Genomic DNA, 20,941 nt, shown 5'->3' on the forward strand with positions numbered 1-20,941 from the left:
CCAACCGATTGTTTGAATGATTCAGATAAACATTCAACCTCTTAACTAGCATACTTATGTAAATAAGCGTAATTAATTGAAATCCCTATTCTTTTGAGAACTAGGGCGGTTTCAAATAACTTTTCGGAGAATTAACTGCGTCGCTGCCAAGTGTACGCTGCACCACTGTCATTGCCAGACAACTTTTCATTCTCGATGTCTGAAACTGGTGTGACATTCAAGAAAAATATATTCTATAAAAAATGCTTTACGATTTTTCATTAACAAAAAAAAATTATTTCATAAAACCTTGTGATGATTAATACTCGTACATTTATAATCATAGATAAATAAATGGAATATGACAAACTCACATTCAGTATCATTCTAACAAATATTTTAATCTTTTTTTTTATTGCTTATATGTGCGGACGAGCTTACAGCCCACCTGGTGTTAAGTGGTTACTGGAGCCCATAGACATCTACAACGTAAATGCGCCACACACCTTGAGATATAGTTCTAAGGTCTCAACTCAGATATTGTCACAACGGCTGCCCCACCCTTCAAACCGAAACGCATTACTGCTTCACGGCAGAAATAGGCGGGGCGGTGGTACCTACCCGTGCGGACTCACAAGAGGTCCTACCACCAGTAATTACGCAAATTATAATTTTGCGGGTTTGATTTTTATTACACGATGTTATTCCTTCACCGTGGAAGTCAATCGTGAACGTTTGTTAAGTACGTATTTCATTAGAAAAATTGGTACCCGCCTGCGGGATTCGAACGCCGGTGCATCGCTCGATACGAATGCACCGGACTTCTTATCCTTTAGACCACGACGACTTCAAAATCACCGCCAACTCGCAAAACATACAGAAGGCGGGCCACTAGAAACGATTGTCTTTGAATAAACTTGCAACCAGTGATGCGGTGCAGTTGAAATCCTGAGGTTGTTACCAATATTTCCGAACTACGAGTAATACGTGCTCACGAAAGATTTCCACTATCATGTAAAAAAATTGACATCAGATTAAGTGTTTTTTTGAAAGTTACTGGTGTTTGTAGATAGGTGTTAAAACTCTCACTCTATTTTAATTTCAGAAATACACAAACGACTGAAGGTGATTCAGAGACACGTAGACTGTATCATGATGAACACATCCTAACAGCTAGTTTAATATATAGAACATCGTAGTATGATGGAAACTCTCACAAAAACAATCCCGGTAGGTAAATCTATCTTAGTCATGTGATACATGCCACTCCACACTTCCCAACAAACTTTTTTAACGTTGGGTAGAAGATCTGTAGTTCGAAATTATAGATCATCTCCTTCATACTAAATAGATCCAGCCCCAACGGATTACCAGCACCGAGTAAGTATGGATACACTGTACTATGACTGTATGACAAACTTTAGTTGAATCATTTAGATAAATTTTGTTAATACAAATTAACTTAATTTCTTAATACACATATACATTTCTATAAGTATTAATACAAAACAGCGTAGACCGGAACGTGTAGAAGACAAACTTATTGTTATTTTCAACTATAGTTGTTAGTATATATAGTTCCAAGTATATAGTTCCAACTTATAGTTTGTTGAACTCAAGTATATTTTAAAAAGTTACAGACAAAAATTTGGACCATAACAAATGTTTATTCTAAATTATTTAAGAATAGATCAAAGCATAAAATCTTTTTAAAAAAATCATTTTTTGACATTGACATTATTCTTTAGTTGACACTTGACATGTAATCTGACTAAACTCAACACTTTCCAATGAAAGTGATTTCAAAACTTTATTCCATTTAAACCTATTTTTAGCTATTTAATAATTCCACGTTTCTAATTCCCTTCACATAAGCCAGTAGCTTTCTCCTTTAATCTTAATTAGATAAATTAAAATAATGGGACGAAAATCGCAATCAAAACAAAACCAAAAGAAATCCACTGGAAAGGAAAATAATAAATTATACCTACAGAAAAGAAAAGAATTAGCTTTTCTTGTTGATAGAGTGCTAAGACTTACCAGTATATTTCAAGCGACTGGTAACGTAAGCAAAAGTTGGGAACATCATTTAGAAATCGAGAAATTAGTGAATGAAATTACTAACATAGAAGGAACGCAGTTAAGAAATACTCGAACTCTTCGGCAAACTCACATTGATAAATATTTGCAGTGGCTAAGAGAAAACGGTGTCCAATTCGATGGTAACTATTTTTAAATCAATGTAGCATTTACATTAATCAATAATAACACACCAAACATTCAGCACTACTTCAGTACATCAATCCAATTGGTTATTTCATAAGGTCAAATTTTGTCTCAGTTCTAAGTTTTTGACAATTTAACAATTAAAGTATAGCAAATTTTCAGTAAAAATATACTTAGTTAAGATTAAAATTATAAATATTACATATAATTTAATTGACTTCGTAGAATTTTAAATTTTTTGATTATTATTAGGAAATTTATAGAATATTTTAAATATATAATTAATAACCCTTTGAATTTTTAAAGGAAATGAAGTAGTTTTAAATGGCTTTTGCTTCGTTACTATGAATCATCAGTAAAAAGAGTGGTTTTTCATTAAAAAAATTAAAGATTTAGGTCTGCATTTAAAAAATTTTTTTTATGATCCTGCCTATTTGCTGGTGCCTAGAGGGCCATTCTAGCGATGCCCAGGCTACCAGCCTCTGGCTCACTGAGCTCACAAGCTCAACCTTAGGGAATTTGTTAATGATTTGAGAATGATTGTTGTAATAGGTCTGCCATCTCCAAAAATCGGCCAAAAACTCATACAATGTATAATATAATGTAATATTATTGTAACTCACAATTCAGTAGGCTAGCCTGCCATTAGTAGGATTGATGACCAGATGTAGGCCGCAGCAATCTGCTGAGTGCTAGGAAATTCAGGACTAGTAATTCTTGTGAGCTTTAAGGTAGGTTTAGTGGTTATCTCTAGGCTGATGATGATATTTTTAGCTATTGCAAACTTTGTTTGTAGATAGTCAACATCATTTATGGAAGTAGATTTAATTTAATTTAAATAATACATTAAAGCACAAATGTCTGTACTAAACAGTATGAGATATTGCCTAGAATAACTCGAATTTAAAGTAGTAGTTGTAATAGTTTGAATATTTATTAAAAGATTTCAAATACATATTTCAGTTAAACAATATTTATTTCTGCAAAAGTATCAAAAAGTAAATAAGTATATTATGAAATCATTAAAAAAAATCTTGTTATTTACAGGGATTGAAATAGCGGAATTCAAAGGATATGATCTTGGTCTTAAAGCTTTGAAAGATTTCACTGAAGGATCTCTGATTTTAACCATACCATCCAAAGTTATGATTACAGAGAAAAATGCCAAAGAATCTGAACTATCAGCATTTATTGCTGTCGATCCTCTTTTACAGAATATGCCAAATATTACTTTAGCCCTATTCCTATTACTTGAAAATAATAACCCAGGTAATTTGGTTAATTTAAAAAAAAACAATATTTCAGTTGACCTACCTTACACACCTTAAGTTCTCTGTTGGCTGTGGTTGGTCACTACGGGGCATCTGTCATCTGTAATATAACTCCGTAAGCTCTGCTGCAGAGCCAAATGTTTTTACACCTAATGCTATGAAACCGTCGGACTTGGCAATCAATATCTCTAGTTAAAACACGCTCAGTCTCTGTACTGTTACAATTAAGCCATTTTTTGGCCTTTTTCATGGTTAGCAACAGGGAGAAATATAACTATTATTATGAGAATTCAGAGTTGAGTGATAGTGAAGACCTATTTGATTTTCAAGTGTAAGTAAATGTAAATAAGGCAGCAGACAATGTTGATTATAATTCTCACACTTTAAGTAGTGTTTCTGAAATTATACTATCAAAGAGACAACAAATTCGCTGAATGATTTAGATGAATGGTGTGATGCCACGAAAGAATTAGATATTCCGTATAGAATACATTTTAGTGTATCCCCAAAGGTCCTTGAACTACAAATTCACAAGCATGTATAGTTCTTCTCACTCAAAATACCCATTGACCGTGAAAATGAGGTAGATATATTGGCAAGTAGTGGTACAAAAACATGCCGAATGCTAAGGTTTAAAGTAGACAATAGAGTAACTTATAGTTAAAACGGTAATCACTTATGGGAGTCCAAGTGAATACATCAGTTCATCTTTATGAGACAATAGAAATCCTGCTTTTAAACTATATCCCATGATCGCATTCCTTCAGAAATGGGTGAAATGTAACAAAACATTAATTTTGATTACTGAAAAAAATTTGTATTATTTGCATTATGCAAAATTTGTATTGCATTAGCATGATTCTAAGATAGCTGAATATTTGAAATATTACTATGGATGTTTCTTATTTCATAACTAAACAAAAAACATTTTCAGATTCATTCTGGAAGCCGTACATTGAGGTTTTGCCTGAAAAATATTCTACCATTTTATACTACACATCTGAAGAACTTGAACTATTGAAAGTAAGCATTACCTAATATGATATAAATTTGATTAATTTTTGAGAGCAACTTTTTTTGTATTTTTATTTTGCTACATATCCCGATAGCCTTGAGAAGCTATATCAGCGCTACCCTAGCGTGTAGGTGAGCTCTCGGGGCTCAAACCGGAGGTGTTGCTAACACTGGCCCTAGCAACAGGAGTGCTTCGCAGAATCTACCACCGGATCGGAAACGCGACCCACTGAGAAGATACTGCGAGAAACTCAGTGGGCTTAAGCGCAACATCCATTGTGTTTAATAATTATTAGTCTCAACGCAGTCTCAGTAATTACGCAAATTATAATTTTTACTGATTTGATTTATATGTATTAGACGATGTTATTCACCGTGGAAGTCAATTGCGAACATTTGTTAAGTACGTATCTCCTTCGAAAAATTGGTACCGCCCTGCGGCATTCGAACACCGGTGCATCGCGTGATGCGAATGCTCCAGGCGTCTTATCCTATAGGATAAACGATGACTTCAAATGCACTGATGTTTAAGATTGTAAATTTTGTCTTCTACAATGTATATTAATTGTCTTCTACAATATATATTATATTAATTGTCTTCTACAATGTATATTAATTGTCTTCTACAATGTCTATTAATATCGTTTCGTGGTTACAGCCATCGCCAGTGTTTGAATCATCACTAAAACTTTACAGAAGTATAGCCAGACAGTATGCATACTTTTATAAAAAGATTCACACACTCGATATACCAGTGCTGAAGAAACTTCAAGAAGTTTTCACTTTTGATAGTTACAGGTCAGTTGCAAGTATTTCAATAAAAAAAACTACCAATTGTACTTTCAGTATATTGAATAAGATATGTTTAAAAAAGTCTATCTGGGAAAAAGTATTTATTCTTTAACTGCATTTTCAACACAGACAAATATTTTTGGCATCAATAAGAAAAGGAAACATAGAACTTAAAAATATATATTAAATAGTAATAGTAGTGAGGGTGCTATATGCATGCATCAAAAAAGTAATGTTTTTTTTTAAATCTCTTAAATTTATTTCCATTTGCTTTCATTTAATTTTTTTAGAGTCTGGACATCTTGATTTTTATATTTAGATCAATAACATAAAGAAACCCAATTAACAATATTATAAAGAAACCTTAATATAAATATCTATAATATAGTATAGAATTTTCATTTTTGAATTGTTTAAAATTGAAATGATTCTGAACCTACTCATCTAATATAAATGACTAAAGGCCTGCTTCTCTATTTACTAAGTAATCCATTTACTATAGTACTAAGTTGTATTATTCCTATCCGTTTTATTTAAAAGACTTAAATAACTCCTAAGGTATATACTTCTCATAAATGAAAACACAAAAAACTAAACAATCCAAACATTTAATACTGAAAATTAAGATAACATGAACTACATTAATCTGAATACAAAATAAAAACATCATTTTCTTTGTTTATCAGATCTTTAAATAAATCAGGTCACTAGTTTTAAATTAAATATACTAACATAATATTTAATAGATTAAGAAATTAATTATTGAAAAGGCTTTCTCAGTGAATCCCACATGTACTCCGGAGATTCTTTTCCGTTACGAGAATCCAATGTATTCAATGTGTAAATATTTGATGAAAGCATTGGACTGACACTCCGGGTACTGCTCGAGTTTCTTTGAATTTTTCTGCATTCAAATACCGGTGTAGGTATCTTCTGATCGCAAACAGTAGAATTTCCATGATTCATACATTTTTGATGCTTCCATTTAAAAACAGCGTAAGTTAATAAAAATAATACTATCCCTAATCCTGCTATGCTTGCAGTAGCAACTGTCACAGATTTCGTTTGACTCGACATACTCTCATGCCCTCCATGCGACGATTCGGTTCTCTCAAAAGAACTGAAACTTTGGTAGTCGGGTGAAATATTGCCGGTCAGCTCACGTAGATGTTGCAAATCTTCTAGAACAATCAAACCATCGCCATCTACGTCTTCCTCTGAAACAGGTTTTAAACTAGGCTGTGCAGGTGATGTTTCTGTAAATTATGTAACAATTAGTACAATTATATTAAATTAACTTATTAAAAAATGTAATATTAAACGAGCCTACCTTCTTGCAAATGCTGTTCATTCGATTGATTTCCATAATTGTTTCTCATCATTGTAAATATTTGATTCCAATTCACTATATTATCTTCTTTGCTTTCAGTCAGGATCCGACCTTCTCTTACTGTCTCCCCAGTATCATTCAACTGTTTGATGCCTTCAGGGATCTTCTTAAATTGTTCATTTTTACTAATTAGGTTAGCATTTGTCAAATTTTGAAACAAAGACATTATACCCATATTTTCAGCGTTTTCGTTAACATTGTTACCGAAATCTAAAACGAGTGGAATGTTGGCGTGATTCGATGCTAAATTTGGATAGACTGTTGTCGTTTTTGCAGTTGCTTCATGTGAATTTGCTTCTAATATAGCTCTTAGAGGATAAGTCTCTTTAGAAATTGGTTCTATAAGAGATTTAGATAAAAATGGTTCTGGCGGATTTGGTTCTTTAGAAGCATTGTGGAAAATATCAGCTAAATGGACATGACTTGAACCTCTTTCTCGGTGTGCCACTAATTCATTTAAAGACATATTCCTTTCCATTAGTATTTTTGATAATCGTTCACTCGCTGAAAATATAAAATATGTTATTAATACAAAGAATTATGGTAAAATTAGACAACCAAACATAAAAAGATATTAAACACACTTTGAGTGTCGTTCAAAATTTCTTCGATTTCGACTTTGGCTGTTTCTTCCGTAAAACTTTCCGTAGTTTCTGGTGATAGTTCAGTCGTTGTTGAAAATATCGGTGACCTCATTCTATTACTTGAAGTTTTGGGACTTCGTGTTGTAATAAAATCTGCAAGCTCTATGTCTTTTTCTTTATATTCAGTCATTACAGCAGGGTTTGTTGTTTGTGTTCTCGTTGTAAATTCTGACGCAAAGGATACATTGCTCGTGGAAAATAAATGCTTTAAAAAGTCTTCTTCGGGTAGTTCAGTTGTGTTAATTTTTTGACGTAGCCGTTTTTTCTTTAGTCTATTGTTGAAAGATTGTCTTCGAGCCAAAGAAGAATTTTTAGAATATTTGTAAGATGGTGTAACTGTTGGACTTTCAGCTACCCGGACAATAACTTCAGATCCAATTTGATTGTCAAACAATGTATTTAACGGTATATTCATTTCTGTACTAGTACTTTCAGTTTGCGTAATGCTGTTTGTAGAATTTATGAAATGATTTTCGTACTTAGTAAATACTTGTTGCGTTGGTATTTCCTCAGTTGTCGATGCCAATGTAGTAGTTGGATGATCAATCTCAGTTGTAGGATCGGGTGAAACATGTGTATTTTTAGGAAGAATATGTTTAGATTCATTTGTTTTCGTAAAATTTCTTCTATGAAGAGCATATTTTCTTGCATTTAACGCTATCAAATCTTTGTTTACATGATTTTTAACGATTGTTGCATTTAACATAGGTCGCATTCGTAATTTTCTACGTATTAATGGTGAGAACCTACGAATCGTTACAGCTCTATGAGTAGTTACTGGCTGTGCTTCGGTAGTAATGGATATTTCGAGTTTTAGTTGCTGCTCTTCTTGATTTACTTCAGTGGTTGCAGTACTGTTTTCCACCACAATCTCTGTTGATTCATGTGTGCTAACTTGTGAGTTGGCTTCACTATTCTCGTTATCTTGTGTATTTTTAATCGCATCTTCATTGACTATGGTTTCATCGTTTTTATTTCCAGTTTGGATTTGTTGCTCGATTTCCGATGAGCTTTCTGTCTTCAATATGGCTAAGGCCTTCTCGTTCCCGCGAAGTAGATCAAGCAATGTCAAATTATGTTGTTGCAACACCTCACTTAAACTGGTTCCGTTTGATTGTTTTATAATTCTTTTCAATGTCATCGGATCTATTGAAGTCTCCTGTAAACAGCATAGCGAAATGTTGTGTTAGACCATTAACCTAAGAGGTTGTTCATTAAGTTATAAAAAATATTAAGTTATTCGAATAGTGAATGGATCTTGTTTTCATTATGAAAGGTAACATCAATTCTGAAACTGTTACTTTTACTTCTGAATTATGTCTCAAACTAGGCCTTGCCATTCATGTTGTCTTCTGTAGGTAACCACGTACAAACAGGGTCCATACTCACCTGTTTATCTAAGCCAGTAAAAACACAAAAAAAGAAAAAAATAGCTATACCTTATTTTTATTTTCAACTCCATGTGATTTGTTTCTAAGATGTCCACTTCTACTCAAAGTTTCTTCAACCGGTCGCGTTTTGATTTCTCTAGGTACCACTTCATATGAAAATTCTGATGAAAACTTATCTTCTATGTTTGGCTCGTTATCTCTTTTCTTATTTCTATCTATATGTTTTTCCTCTTCTATTTGGGGAACGAATTCGTTATTTTCTACGGCTGCTTCCTGTACAAAGTCTTCGTCGTTGACTTCACCTTTATCTTTTTTTACAAAACGATTTCGATGTTTATCCGATATAATTTTATCTTCCGAATGTAATGGTTCGTCTCGCTCAATGACCACTTCAACTGGTGCTTCTTCGGGTGGACCTGCATTGTATTCATTGAATTCAGGCCAAGTGCTCGAAGTTGGTCTTCTTCGTCTCAAACCTCGTCTTTTTGATAGCCTCTCCTCTGTGACCTCTTCTCTCCATTCGCTTGGCCTAGGATCAATTTTTTTACGTCTTCTCTTTGGTACATCTGTTGTAACGTACGACGATTGATCTAAATCGAAGTATGGTCTAGGTGGCTCTTCGGGGAACACGTATCTTTCTTCTGGAACTAAGTCGTCGGAAGGTGACGGTCGTCTTTTGCGTTTACGTCTTGGCCTTCGTCTTCTTGGTGTTTCCTCGTGCTGTTCATAGTTCCATACATGACTTTGTGTTGATTTTAAAATGCTTGGTTCTGTTTCGACAACTCTCCATGGCTGTAATAGAAAAGGAAAATGTTATTACGTATTAAAAACATTCAAAACATAAATGTATTAACCATAATAATAAAGAATATATTGATTAACTGAATGACTAATAAAACATTCTCTTATGCTTAAAAAATCCTCAGTAGCTTATAATCGTCTAGGTGCCGAAATTAAACGCTGGATAAGAGAAAGAGTATATCGTCATTATATAATTATGGATGCAGCAACAATAACTTTTGAATATGAATAAGATGTTACAAAACTGATCGATTTTGCATCTCTAGATAGGATAAGTAATACTTTTGTCACACCAATTATGTTATAAACATAGAAAATGTATTGTACTGTATTCGCAGCTTCGTTCACGTTATTGTAAATTTTGTCAAACAATTCAGGAATGGATCACGCATTATATTAAGACTTTGCTATACAATATAAATATTGTATGCCCTTCCATTTAACGATTAATATATACATGTTCATACATAGACACATGCGGACATGCCACGCATAGCTTTGGCCATGAGTAAAGCATGCTTTTTTTTTCCTACCTAAGCTGGTAGCCTAGAGAGGCTATTCCAGCGTAACCGTAACTAGTAGGTGAGCTCACGGGGCTCAAACCTGACGATGATGCTAACACGAACCCTAGCAAGAGCCGTGCTTCGTATCAACATAATATACAAATTATTACTCAAGCAGTGGAAATAATGTATAACAAACTTCTTTTTTTCATCTCTTGATGTGTTAACACAATCCGTAGGTTACGTAAAGCCAAAACGACACTTTCAGCTCAACACAACAATGGCGTATTCATAAAAAAAAATAAAAAAACATTCATGTGAATGTAATGTGGGAATGTTATAAATAGCAAACGTTTTAAATATACGACGATTCTTTAAATTATCATAGAGCCGGTTTACAATCGTAGAGTTGTTGATGACGTAATTTCATATTATATAGAATTTAATACGAAAGTGATTTGATTTAACGCCAGCATTTCCGTTCAAAAAAAAAAACACTGAATACAAATACAAATTTTTCGATTCAACTTTTATTATTACGTAGATAGAGCAAGGATGACCTTAAGTGCTAAAAGTTTGCCTGTGACTACCTATCTTAGGACTTAAGGTCGAAGTTTTAGTCTTAATACGCAACTTTTTTTTTCCTACCTAAGCTAATAGCCTTGAGAGGCTATTTCAGCGTAATCTTAACTGGTAGGTGAGCTCACGGGGCTCAAACCGGAGTGATGCTAACACTCACCCTAGCAAGAGCAGTGCTTCGCAGGATCTACCACCGGATCGGAAACGCGACCCGCTGAGAAGATCCGGCGAGAAACTCAGTGGGCTAGATGCAACTGCTGTCCAGTCCTTCATATCGGTAACGCATAACTGTTTCGCGGCTGAGGCCAGATGGTGGTTTTTTTTCCTACCTAAGCTGGCAGCCTTGAGAGAGTATTCCAGCGTACCGAGCGGTTAGGCGAGCTCACGAGGCTCTAACCAGAGGACGTTGCTAACACTAGCCCTAGCAGGAGCCGTACTTCGCAGAATCTACCACCGGATCAGAAATGCGACCCACTGAAAAGATCCGCCGAGAAACTCAGTGGGCTGTGTCTATGAGTTAATTTACTCGCCGAACCCTTTCGCGACGGGTTCGACGAAAACGGGGACCGGTACTTGAGGTACCTAAAAACACCGTTAGTGGATCGGGAGCCTCGGAAGGATCCGAAATGACGTGCGAAATTGTGGTAGTTACCCCTGCTCGCTCACGATACGCTTCTGCTACAAGTAATTATACTTTTTTTTATTCTATTTTTATTATACGATTTAATCACTTTATGGGGGGAGTCATAAAGATGTGTTATGTAAGTGTACTCGTAAGAAACTTGGTACTCGCTTGCGAGATTTGAAATACTAACATAGTCACAGCGCTCGCGATTATCAATTCCTCTCCTCTCCCCCTCATCTAAGACATGCTTATTTAAAAGCATTTATCCCATTCCATTTTAATTATCTTTACAAACGTATAAAATACTAGCGACCCGCCCTCGCTTCGCTTCGGAACATTAAAACACACATGAAACCAAAAAAAAAAAAAAAATAAAAAAAAAGTAGCCTATGTTCATCAGGGACAATGTCGGCTTCTAATAGAAAAAAAATTTTTCAAATCGGTCCAGTAGTTTCGGAGCCTATTCGAAACAAACAAACAATCAAATCTTTCCTCTTTATAATATTAGTATAGATTCCAAGCCAAAACTATCTTTTTTTTGCTGTTGGAGATTATAACCGAATAAAAAAATGCGAATTTGTCGTAAAGGAAATAGAAATTGTATCCTTATGTTAGTTCAGATTATCTATATAAATAAAAATGAATTGCTGTTCGTTAGTCTCGCTAAAACTCGAAAACGGCTGGACCGACTTGGCTAATTTTGGTCTTGAATTATTTGTGAAAGTCCAGAGAAGGCTTAAAAGGTAAATAAATATGAAAATGCTCGGAATTAAATAAAAATAACATTTTTGTTTTTCCTTTGATGTCCCCCCCGTCGGACGGATTCCTTTTGTTTGTTTTAAGTTTATTTTATACAAAAGTTTAGGTCTTTTATTTATCGATTGAAGCACTACGAAGTCTGCCGGGTCAGCTAGTAGTCACTAAAATAGTAGCGATGCGAATATAAGCTTTTAAATAGTATTATATCATAAGCATCGAAGATGAAAGGCATTACAAAACATACAGTACATGATATTATCGAGAGAAAAGTTGAAAGTGTTAACCGGTTTGCTTCGACCTTAAATTACAGTAAACATACGTGTAGGTACTGCACTGATATGCAAAAACATTTGCGGTTTCATTGTATCAATAACTTTAACAACAAATTTTGTCGTATAGTTGTGTACAAATTCAGCACTATGTCTTGTTTAGTCGTGCGCACATAGCTTATGTTGCAAGCCAGATTTTGTTTCTTTTTGTGTATCTCTTTAGCTTGTGACGTGTATTATGTGCCTAATAAATCAATAAATAAATAACGTTTAGTGACAATGTCAATTCACTATTCCAATTTTGCTTTTGGTTTTGTCTATAAAATCGAGTTTTATTGACCACTAATGAAACCAGGTCACGCTGTAACTATCGTTAATTACATGAGTAACATCGATTTCTTCTCCTCGTTCGCTATCTATCGTACTGTTATAATACCCTCTGGTTATTAGCTTTGCTTCCATCGTCACCTTTCCCGAATAGCATCAGCACTTATGATCCTTTATTAGAGAACAATCCCCTCCCTATCCAGTCAGTCCTATTCCTAATTCCACACGGCACGATTGCCGTCATTGTCGTCATAAATCTTTGTATGTTTATTTCATCAATAAAATATATTTTAAAAAGATCATTTCTCAATTCCGTATAACAGTACGTTGATGGTACTAAGACACAAACCTGCCTTAGAATGACAGCAGCAAATTTCATGACAATCGGATGAATGGTAGAAACGCATAGAGGTTTTCTATCCGGCCATAAATAGCCCCATAGAAGAGTGCTAGACATATTCCTAGTTAAAGATCCGCAGTGCCGTTCGTTAAAGAAATTTTATTATATAACTTAACAGCATGTGACCCGTTTGTTTAACTATCCACTTAGCGGCACAATTAATCTACAACAGTACTCTTTTGTGTATATTTTTTGTTCTAACAAATTAAAACAACAACAATATTAGTATGTTCTTAATCTTCTGTAAAGTGACTGCTCGGTTGAAGCTATTATACGAATCATCCATTATCAACGTTGGCATGAATCAATAACTCTGTAATTAGTAATAAAACCAGTGGAAACGAAGTCACCATTGTAAATTTTCACATAATACCACGGCCCGGCGACGCGTGCCTAACTCACCGGCGTAATTTACATTTAAACACCAGACATTGAACTCCGATGTAATTTCACTTCTTTATTAAATTCGTTTTAACTGAATGGTCAATGAGAAGCGACGAAGACATAAAATGAAAGTTTTTTTTAAATGGCTTTCATGAGTAAACGGGTTCACCATTCACCTAATGGTAAGTGATTACCAAAGCCTATAAATGTGACGACCTAAAAGCAGCCCCTCGCTTAGCGAGGGTAGGTTGAAGCCATTTTAATTTAAGCCGATATAAGCTTTCCTACCCTTCAAACCGAAACGCTTAAATAGCTTTGCGGTGAAAATAGGCAAGATGGTGACACCTAGCCATACGCGCTCACATTACCAAAAAATTGCAAAAATTTAAATATTACGTATTACTAATGTAATGTATTAGTAGTAATAGATCTAATATTTAATCGAGTACACGTAAAGTTGCGTATGAAATATACCTAAGCTGATAGCCTTAGGGGCTATTTCAGCGTAACCGTGGCTAGTAGGTGAGCTCACGGGGCTCAAACCTGATGACGTTGCTAACACGAACCCTAGCAAGAGCCGTGCTTCGCAGAATCTACCACCGGATCGGAAACGCGACCCACTGAGAAGATCCGGCGAGAAACTCAGTGGGCTGTGTCTGAGAATTAATTTACTCGTGGAGTCCTCGTCGCAAGCGACGGGTTCGACGAGAACGGTGACCGGTGCTTGAAGTACCTAAAAGAACCGTTAGTGGATCGGGAGGATCCGAGATGACGTGATAAATATGTATGAACTGAGTCGTCAATCATATTTTTAGAATAATAAAACCTTATATAAAATATTTATGAATTCCAATTTTCTTCCGCTCGCTGCCAGACAAAGGCCCAAAACTGGAAAGAACCTATGCGGGATCACAACATTTCCTACCTACGGAACCTAATTATAATTTAATTTAAAATGTTACATAGGTATTTATGTAAATTGTAATTTTTATTCATTTTTATGTGTAAATTATGTAGTAATATTATCATTACATATATTGTTGATATTTATGTATATGTGTTTTTTCAATCGATACGAATACCCCGATTAATATCTTTCCTGAGTTGGTTCTTGTTCACATGGCGATTGTCTGAAAGAACGATAAGATCGCCCATTGTATTTTTCTATGTAATGTTTTGCATTTGTGTATTCGTTTGTGTACAATGAAAGCATACTTTACTCTCTAACACTAGGAGTAGGCTTAGAGACCCCGGTAACTGCACTCGTCGAACTCGACAAAGAGTTCGACGTACAACCTAGCCCATGCATCAGTCCGCTGAGTTTCTCGCCGGATCTTCTCAGCGGGTCGCGATTCCGATCCGCTATTACATTCATTCGCGAAGCAGCTGCTCTTGAGTTGTTAGATTTCCTTCAGAGGCGCTCGGGCAGCTGTTAGCAAATCCCACCCCTCCTGGCTGAGCCTTTGCTCGCCCACCTGTCCTGGTGAAACTGGAAAGGCCTCTGGGACACCAGTAATAACTCATTGAAAAAAAAAAGAAGTTGTAACCAAATGTTGTACTTTTATAAATTCTAATTAAAACCCACTAGATGCTTTGTAGACAACATCAATTTCAATTTTTAATACTTGGAACTCCATTAAAGTTATAAATAAGATATCAAATATATATCGGAGAAAAATGGAACCATAAAACTATTTATAGCAAATAGAGATACCAATTGTGTTGCTTAAACTTTCGATAAAAATATACTTATGTAATTAGAACATCATCTAATAAAATTAGAATTGCAAAGAAGACCTAGTTCCACATTAAAATATTGTATTATAATATCAAATTGTGTTTCGTTACGCATACGAGGTGCGGTTTGTAAGCGTTTTTTTTAAAATCTAGGTTGATTTTCTAATTAGTACAATTAGGTACTACCGACAGCATGCTCTACTTACAACAAGAAACTCCCATATTTTCTAAGGCACACTAGTTTCTAACCCGACCAGATCTCGTATCCGTAACAAGTATCTATATACCTATTATACTACCTAATATATGTGCTATAGGTAACAAAATCTAAGTTTAATTACTTTAGACGTAATTCTATTATACAAATAAATAATAACGGGACTATTTAAATTAGCATCCGAATTGAAATCGGTCTTCTGTTATATTTGTTAAAAAACATACCACAAGACGATTGGGATTACTGAGAGAGAGAGAGGGTATTCTTTATTGTACACCAAAAAAGAAATAGACAGTGCGATACATTAAATACAAAAAAAGTACAATTGAAGAAGACAACAATTACCTTCTCGGAAATCGGGGTTCCGCTGTCCAAAATCAATGGTCGTAAATCCTGTCGGTACTCCAAGTCTTCCTCCGCGGAATGCACAATTATCACTAAAGCAGCCAGCGTGCTCAACAACGGCATGGTGTATCTCCATATAATACCCATATTATAATAAAGAAATTGTTTTTTAAATTTTTTACGCGCCCACGCAGCACGTTGAAATGGAAAAAGAAAAATCTACACACTGCACCAACTTTAAAATGCTCACTCTAAATCGTAATATTAAAATTTTTAATTGTTGTGGTTATCAAAATACAGAACGGAAAACACAAGTCACTGTATCGAAGAATTGAAGCGGGAAAAAGAAAACGTTAAAGCAAAAGCTGAAGCAGTGCTCCGTGAAAATTTTGTTTCTTTCTTTTTCAAATTATCGATTCGAATGGCCAACCATTCAATTGTTTTCACGTCATGTTTACAAACGTGCCGGCATTACGTTCGTAAATTGAATTTTTGAACAAGAATGTTTTGCGTTTTTTTTTTTCTTTCTTTCAATTTAATTTGAAAGTAGCGATTAGCCTGCGCACGTTAGTCCGCGGCGACTTTGCGCTTTCGACTCTTTCAAGCCAAGCAATATAGCATGCGACACGCCGAGTAATGATACACCTTTATTTTGTTTTTTTTTTTTCGAACGGATTGTGTACGTGTGGACGTATGCTTTTTATAATCGTGAACGATATACGTGATTTTCAATACGTAAATAGTATTGAAGCTTACATCTGCTATTTTATGGTGATTAGGAAATCAGGAATGTATACATGTAAAAATTCAAGAGATTTATTCGTTTCGTCTTTGAATATTTTTTTTTCATTTCTAAAACTTTTTAAATTATTTTGAATTATATTCTAAAAGTTTTAATACCTACCTATTTAACGCATAAATTGCTTTAGGTATGGCAGTGGTGAGAGCACTGAATATTTCGAGTCAGTGCCTCGATTTTCAAATTCTTTGCAAACCCTTTGACTGCTATGTAGATAACTGGTGCCCTACGTGTCGCATTGAAGTAATTTTGACGAATTCTTTTACTGAGGCGCCCGGAATATCTGGTAGACTTACAGAGAGATGATCCGAAGATACAGAGAATTCATCGATTTCTAACAGACCTAAAAGACTAAAACGTACATTAACAAACAGATAGAATTAGATGGGTGGACGAGCTGACAGCCCACCTGGTGTTAAATGGTTACTGGAGCCCATATACATCTAAAACATAAATGCACCAATCACCTTGAGATATAAGTTCTAAGGTCTCAGTATAGTTACAACAGCTGCCCCACCCTTCAAACCGAAACGCATTACTATCTCAGCAGAAATAGGCAGGTGGTACCTACCCGTGCGGACTCACCTAGAGGTCCTACCACCAGTAAAAAACAAGGCAAAGTTAAGCAATACAAACGCCATAGTAAGAGAAATCGATATAATTACTTCAGTACGCCGCGTAGGGTACCTTTGAGCTACACGGCAGTCAAATTGTTAAAAAACTCTTCTACTACTACTTCCAATACCTTCTCTACTTTGAAGACGATGGTATATCTCCGTATCATGTGAAACGGAATGCGCTTACGAGCCGCGTCGCCACCGACAAGGAATGTCGTTACACGCGCGTATTACCATTATCGCTTTACAAATCGATTGTATTTAATTAAGTAAAAAAGTTTTTGTCCCCTACTTCCTGTGTTGCTTGCACTCAGAACTGAAAGTTTTCGTCGTATCCCAATTCTCTTAATAAAACACGGATATCACCGTAAATACAGTGAAAATGTTGTTAAAAGCACAGATAACCTTATGAAAGGCCCTCTTTACTGAGCAAGATATGCATATGAGCTCACGGACCACCCGGTGTTAAGTGGTACCAAAAACCTCTGACATAACGTGAAACCCACTTTAACATATCTTTTGCGGCAAAGATATGCTCTATATTGGTACCTATACTGATACGGCTGTTCACTGTGTGGGAATAAAAATATATCCAGCTCCAAACTCAGTTGTTACCAATCGCTTTAGTTCAATAAATAGAACACAGAATCAATATCCGGTAAAATTCTTAATATTTTTCAACGTTGTTTAACATGAAATCACTTCCTGTTTTGCACAATCGTATCGATTAAACTCAGCTTGTTACAATTAAGAGAACATTCAATATATTAAACATCTGAATTAATGAATAATAAAATTGCATAACAACGAACGAAATATGTATGTTGTTTCCGTGTGTGCGACTGAATATCGAGTACAATGAAATACTTCAGCTCACCTATGTATGTATATGATGATGATTAAATTACGTGATATATTTTTATTGGCTTCAACAAAATAAACTTGATTGTAAAATAAAAACAGAAATTGACGTTAGATAACTAACCCAAATATGGATGACTTTTGACTTATTCAAGTTGGTGCGAGATGTTTAGTGTAATTTTTTTTCCTACCTATGCTGATACCATTGAGAGGTTATTTCAGCTTCTTGATGTGTAGGTGAGCTCACGGGTCCCTAGCAAGAGCAGTGCTTTGCAGAATCTACCACCGGGTCGGAAACGTGACCCACTGAGAAGATCCGGTGAGAAACTCAGTGGGCTGTGTCTATGAGTTAATTTACTCGTCGAGCCCTTCGTCGCAAGCGACGGGTTCGGCGAGGACGGTGATCGGTGCTTGAGGTACCTAAAAGCACCGTTAATGGATCGGGAGGATCCGTAATTACGTGTTAGTAGGGTTAATAGGCGTGGTTACGCGTTCGCGGCTCAGTAAGACCACGCGTGCCCATCATACAACAGATTGTAAACTCGACACTGATCCACAAACTACTGTCATTTGTTTTTTTTTCCGAACTTAGTATTCACGATGTCGTCATTGAAACTGAATAAAATACATGAATAACCTTGAACATTCGTGAACATACTTCCTATCATGTCCACGAAGATGCTTTAAAAACCATGCTGAATCAATCTCGGAACTCTTGATAGAGCGGGACGTAAGAATCATCCAAGCAATCACCCTTTTCAATCATTGCTTGCTTTTACCGTTCAACAATTTTAGATAAAAAAATTTATTGCCCTTGTAGGCAGACGAGCATACGGCCCACCTGATGGTGAGTGGTTACCGTCGCCCATGGACTTCAGCAATGCTAGGGGCAGAGCCAAGCCGCTGCCTACCGTTAAACGTTAGAATAAAGCAAACATACTTAAGAACATAAAATAATTAAAACTATTTTTACGTTTTATATAACGTTTCATAATTTGTATTTTATTATTCCTGATGGCTTTAGAACTATACTGTTCTAAATAATAACATATTAAATATGTTAACGACTTTTTAAGACCGTACAAAATAAAGCTAAGAATATAAAGTACATAGCCTGTTTTATAGCTAAAATCGGTTTTCCAGGCCACCAATAAACATTATTAGGTTGCAATAAATTTAGAATAGTTTTGCTTTAATATTGAGAAGTGGTCCCGCAGTAGTCGAAATTCGACTATAATTAATTGAAATTATAAGTTTGAACTTTATTATGGTTCTATTGTCAAAGACTTATATACTTCTATAATCACAGATTTCGCCAAGACTACACTATACACAAATAAACAATATTAACCTATTCTCAATTTGATCACAGACTAACAGAGCAACAAAAGTTTGACAATAAACATAGAGTATTCTTATGCGTGTGTGTCAAATACATGGTAGTGTGTGTAACGTTTTTTTTATTGATTTAATGTATTATTAATGCATAATTTAAAATAAAATACCATTCGGGACTCCTTCGCTATATTCTCTATAAGTGTAGGAAATTTTATACTCCTCCGTCCGCGCAATTTTCGTAAAAAGGGATACAAACTTTTTGCTTCACTTATTAATATATAGATACTAAATTTTCACTATAGATGGCGTATTAAGTGTCGTAATACAGACATGCTCCTGTCGTTTTGCACAATTAAATGACTAATGAATTTCTTTTATGCAAACAGTTGATGTTGCAAGTACGCACTTTTGAAAGGTTCTCTTTTTGATTATCATCGTGACGAATAATGAATCCACATTTTCACGCCTTCTTGCTCGTTCGCTTCTTACATACATGTTTTCTTATAGCCTTTTGTAAGAGCCATTGTGTAATCTCAAACAGAACGAATGTGTTATTTTTAATAGAGATTATGACGTTCGGTTTGCTCGCAGTTTCTGCTAGCCATCTTTCAATCTTGTAGTAGGTGGTTCTCTACTAGGGATGTTCGATGTTGGAAAAACTTGGCACCGATAATGACATCGATAGCAGAACATATCGATGTTTTATTAAGCACAAAATATCGATGTCAGCCAACATCGATATTTTTTGCATACATTGATCAATTAATAAAACAACCATAAAATCACAACGTTTTTATAATTCAACAAAATGTAAAATAAATTGAAGATATCAGGGCATAGGTACACGTTATAAGTTCCAATATTTTTTTGTTAATTGATTGTAAAAATAATAACTTGGAAAGCGCAGAACGTTATAACCTATTGCGCTGTTAATATAGGGTTGAACCAGCCAGCAGAATTTTGATATATGTCCGTGACATCGATGTTACGATATTTTATATAATGCAATATCGATGTCAAAACATCGATGTTTTATGTTTTAATATCGATGATCATCGAGCATCCCTATTCTCCACTATGTTTTTACTAGGGGCAGTACGTATTGTAGGTCCGCAGGGGCAGGTGCCGCCATTCTGTCTATAGACTATAATTAAGGCGACCTCATATCCCGAGGCCCACTTTCACGACGGCAATCACGTTATGACGACTATGAGCTCCCGTAACTTAACAACGGATGAACCATAAACTCTTTCACCCGCCAACGTAATAAAATTGTAAAAGAAAGTTGTAGTCATTGCAATTCAATAACGCTTATCTCTAACTAAATAATTGGCAAGAACTTTGATTCTAAATCAAGCGAGCTGGTGGTAGGACCTCTTGTGAGTCCGCGCGGGTGGATACCACCGCCCTGCCTATTTCTGCCGGGAAGCAGTAATGCGTTTCGGTTTGAAGGGTGGGGCAGCGGTTGTAACTATACTGAGACCTTAGAACTTACATCTCAAGGTGGGTGGCGCATTTACGTTGTGGATGTCTATGGGCTCCAGTAACCACTTAACACCAGGTGGGCTGTGAGCTCGTCCACCCATCTAAGCAATAAAAAAAGACCTATTACAATTGAAACGCGTTTAAAACAATGGTACATGTAAACGATTCGATCCCACCTCGTTTGTATA

The 20,941-nt window shown here is 35.3% G+C and overlaps 2 protein-coding genes across 3 annotated transcripts in view; one reads left to right on the forward strand and one right to left on the reverse strand.

The window, feature by feature from the left end:
* Positions 1-1,718: 1,718 nt before the first annotated feature.
* The window catches only part of LOC101740875 (actin-histidine N-methyltransferase), a 30,436-nt gene continuing 11,213 nt past the window's right edge, over positions 1,719-20,941 (forward strand). The window contains exons 1-4 of one of the 2 annotated variants that reach the window (XM_004928245.4): positions 1,719-2,201; positions 3,253-3,474; positions 4,411-4,499; positions 5,149-5,288. In XM_004928245.4, the coding sequence (XP_004928302.1) occupies positions 1,898-2,201; positions 3,253-3,474; positions 4,411-4,499; positions 5,149-5,288 (755 nt within the window). In that variant the 5' untranslated portion in view covers positions 1,719-1,897. The remainder of the gene's footprint in view (positions 2,202-3,252; positions 3,475-4,410; positions 4,500-5,148; positions 5,289-20,941) is intronic. The other variant, XM_012692197.3, reaches the window with a different exon arrangement.
* Positions 5,875-16,355, reverse strand: LOC101740736 (uncharacterized). Its single transcript, XM_004928244.4, has 5 exons — positions 15,654-16,355; positions 8,756-9,499; positions 7,257-8,475; positions 6,613-7,176; positions 5,875-6,538 (listed from the first exon to the last, which is right to left on the reverse strand). The coding sequence occupies exons 1-5, from the start codon at positions 15,798-15,800 to the stop codon at positions 6,042-6,044; spliced, it is 3,171 nt and encodes a 1,056-aa protein (XP_004928301.2). The 5' UTR covers positions 15,801-16,355; the 3' UTR covers positions 5,875-6,041.

This window comes from Bombyx mori, chromosome 18, assembly GCF_030269925.1.
Source record: "Bombyx mori chromosome 18, ASM3026992v2".
In the NCBI taxonomy this organism is placed as follows: Eukaryota; Metazoa; Arthropoda; class Insecta; order Lepidoptera; family Bombycidae; genus Bombyx; species Bombyx mori.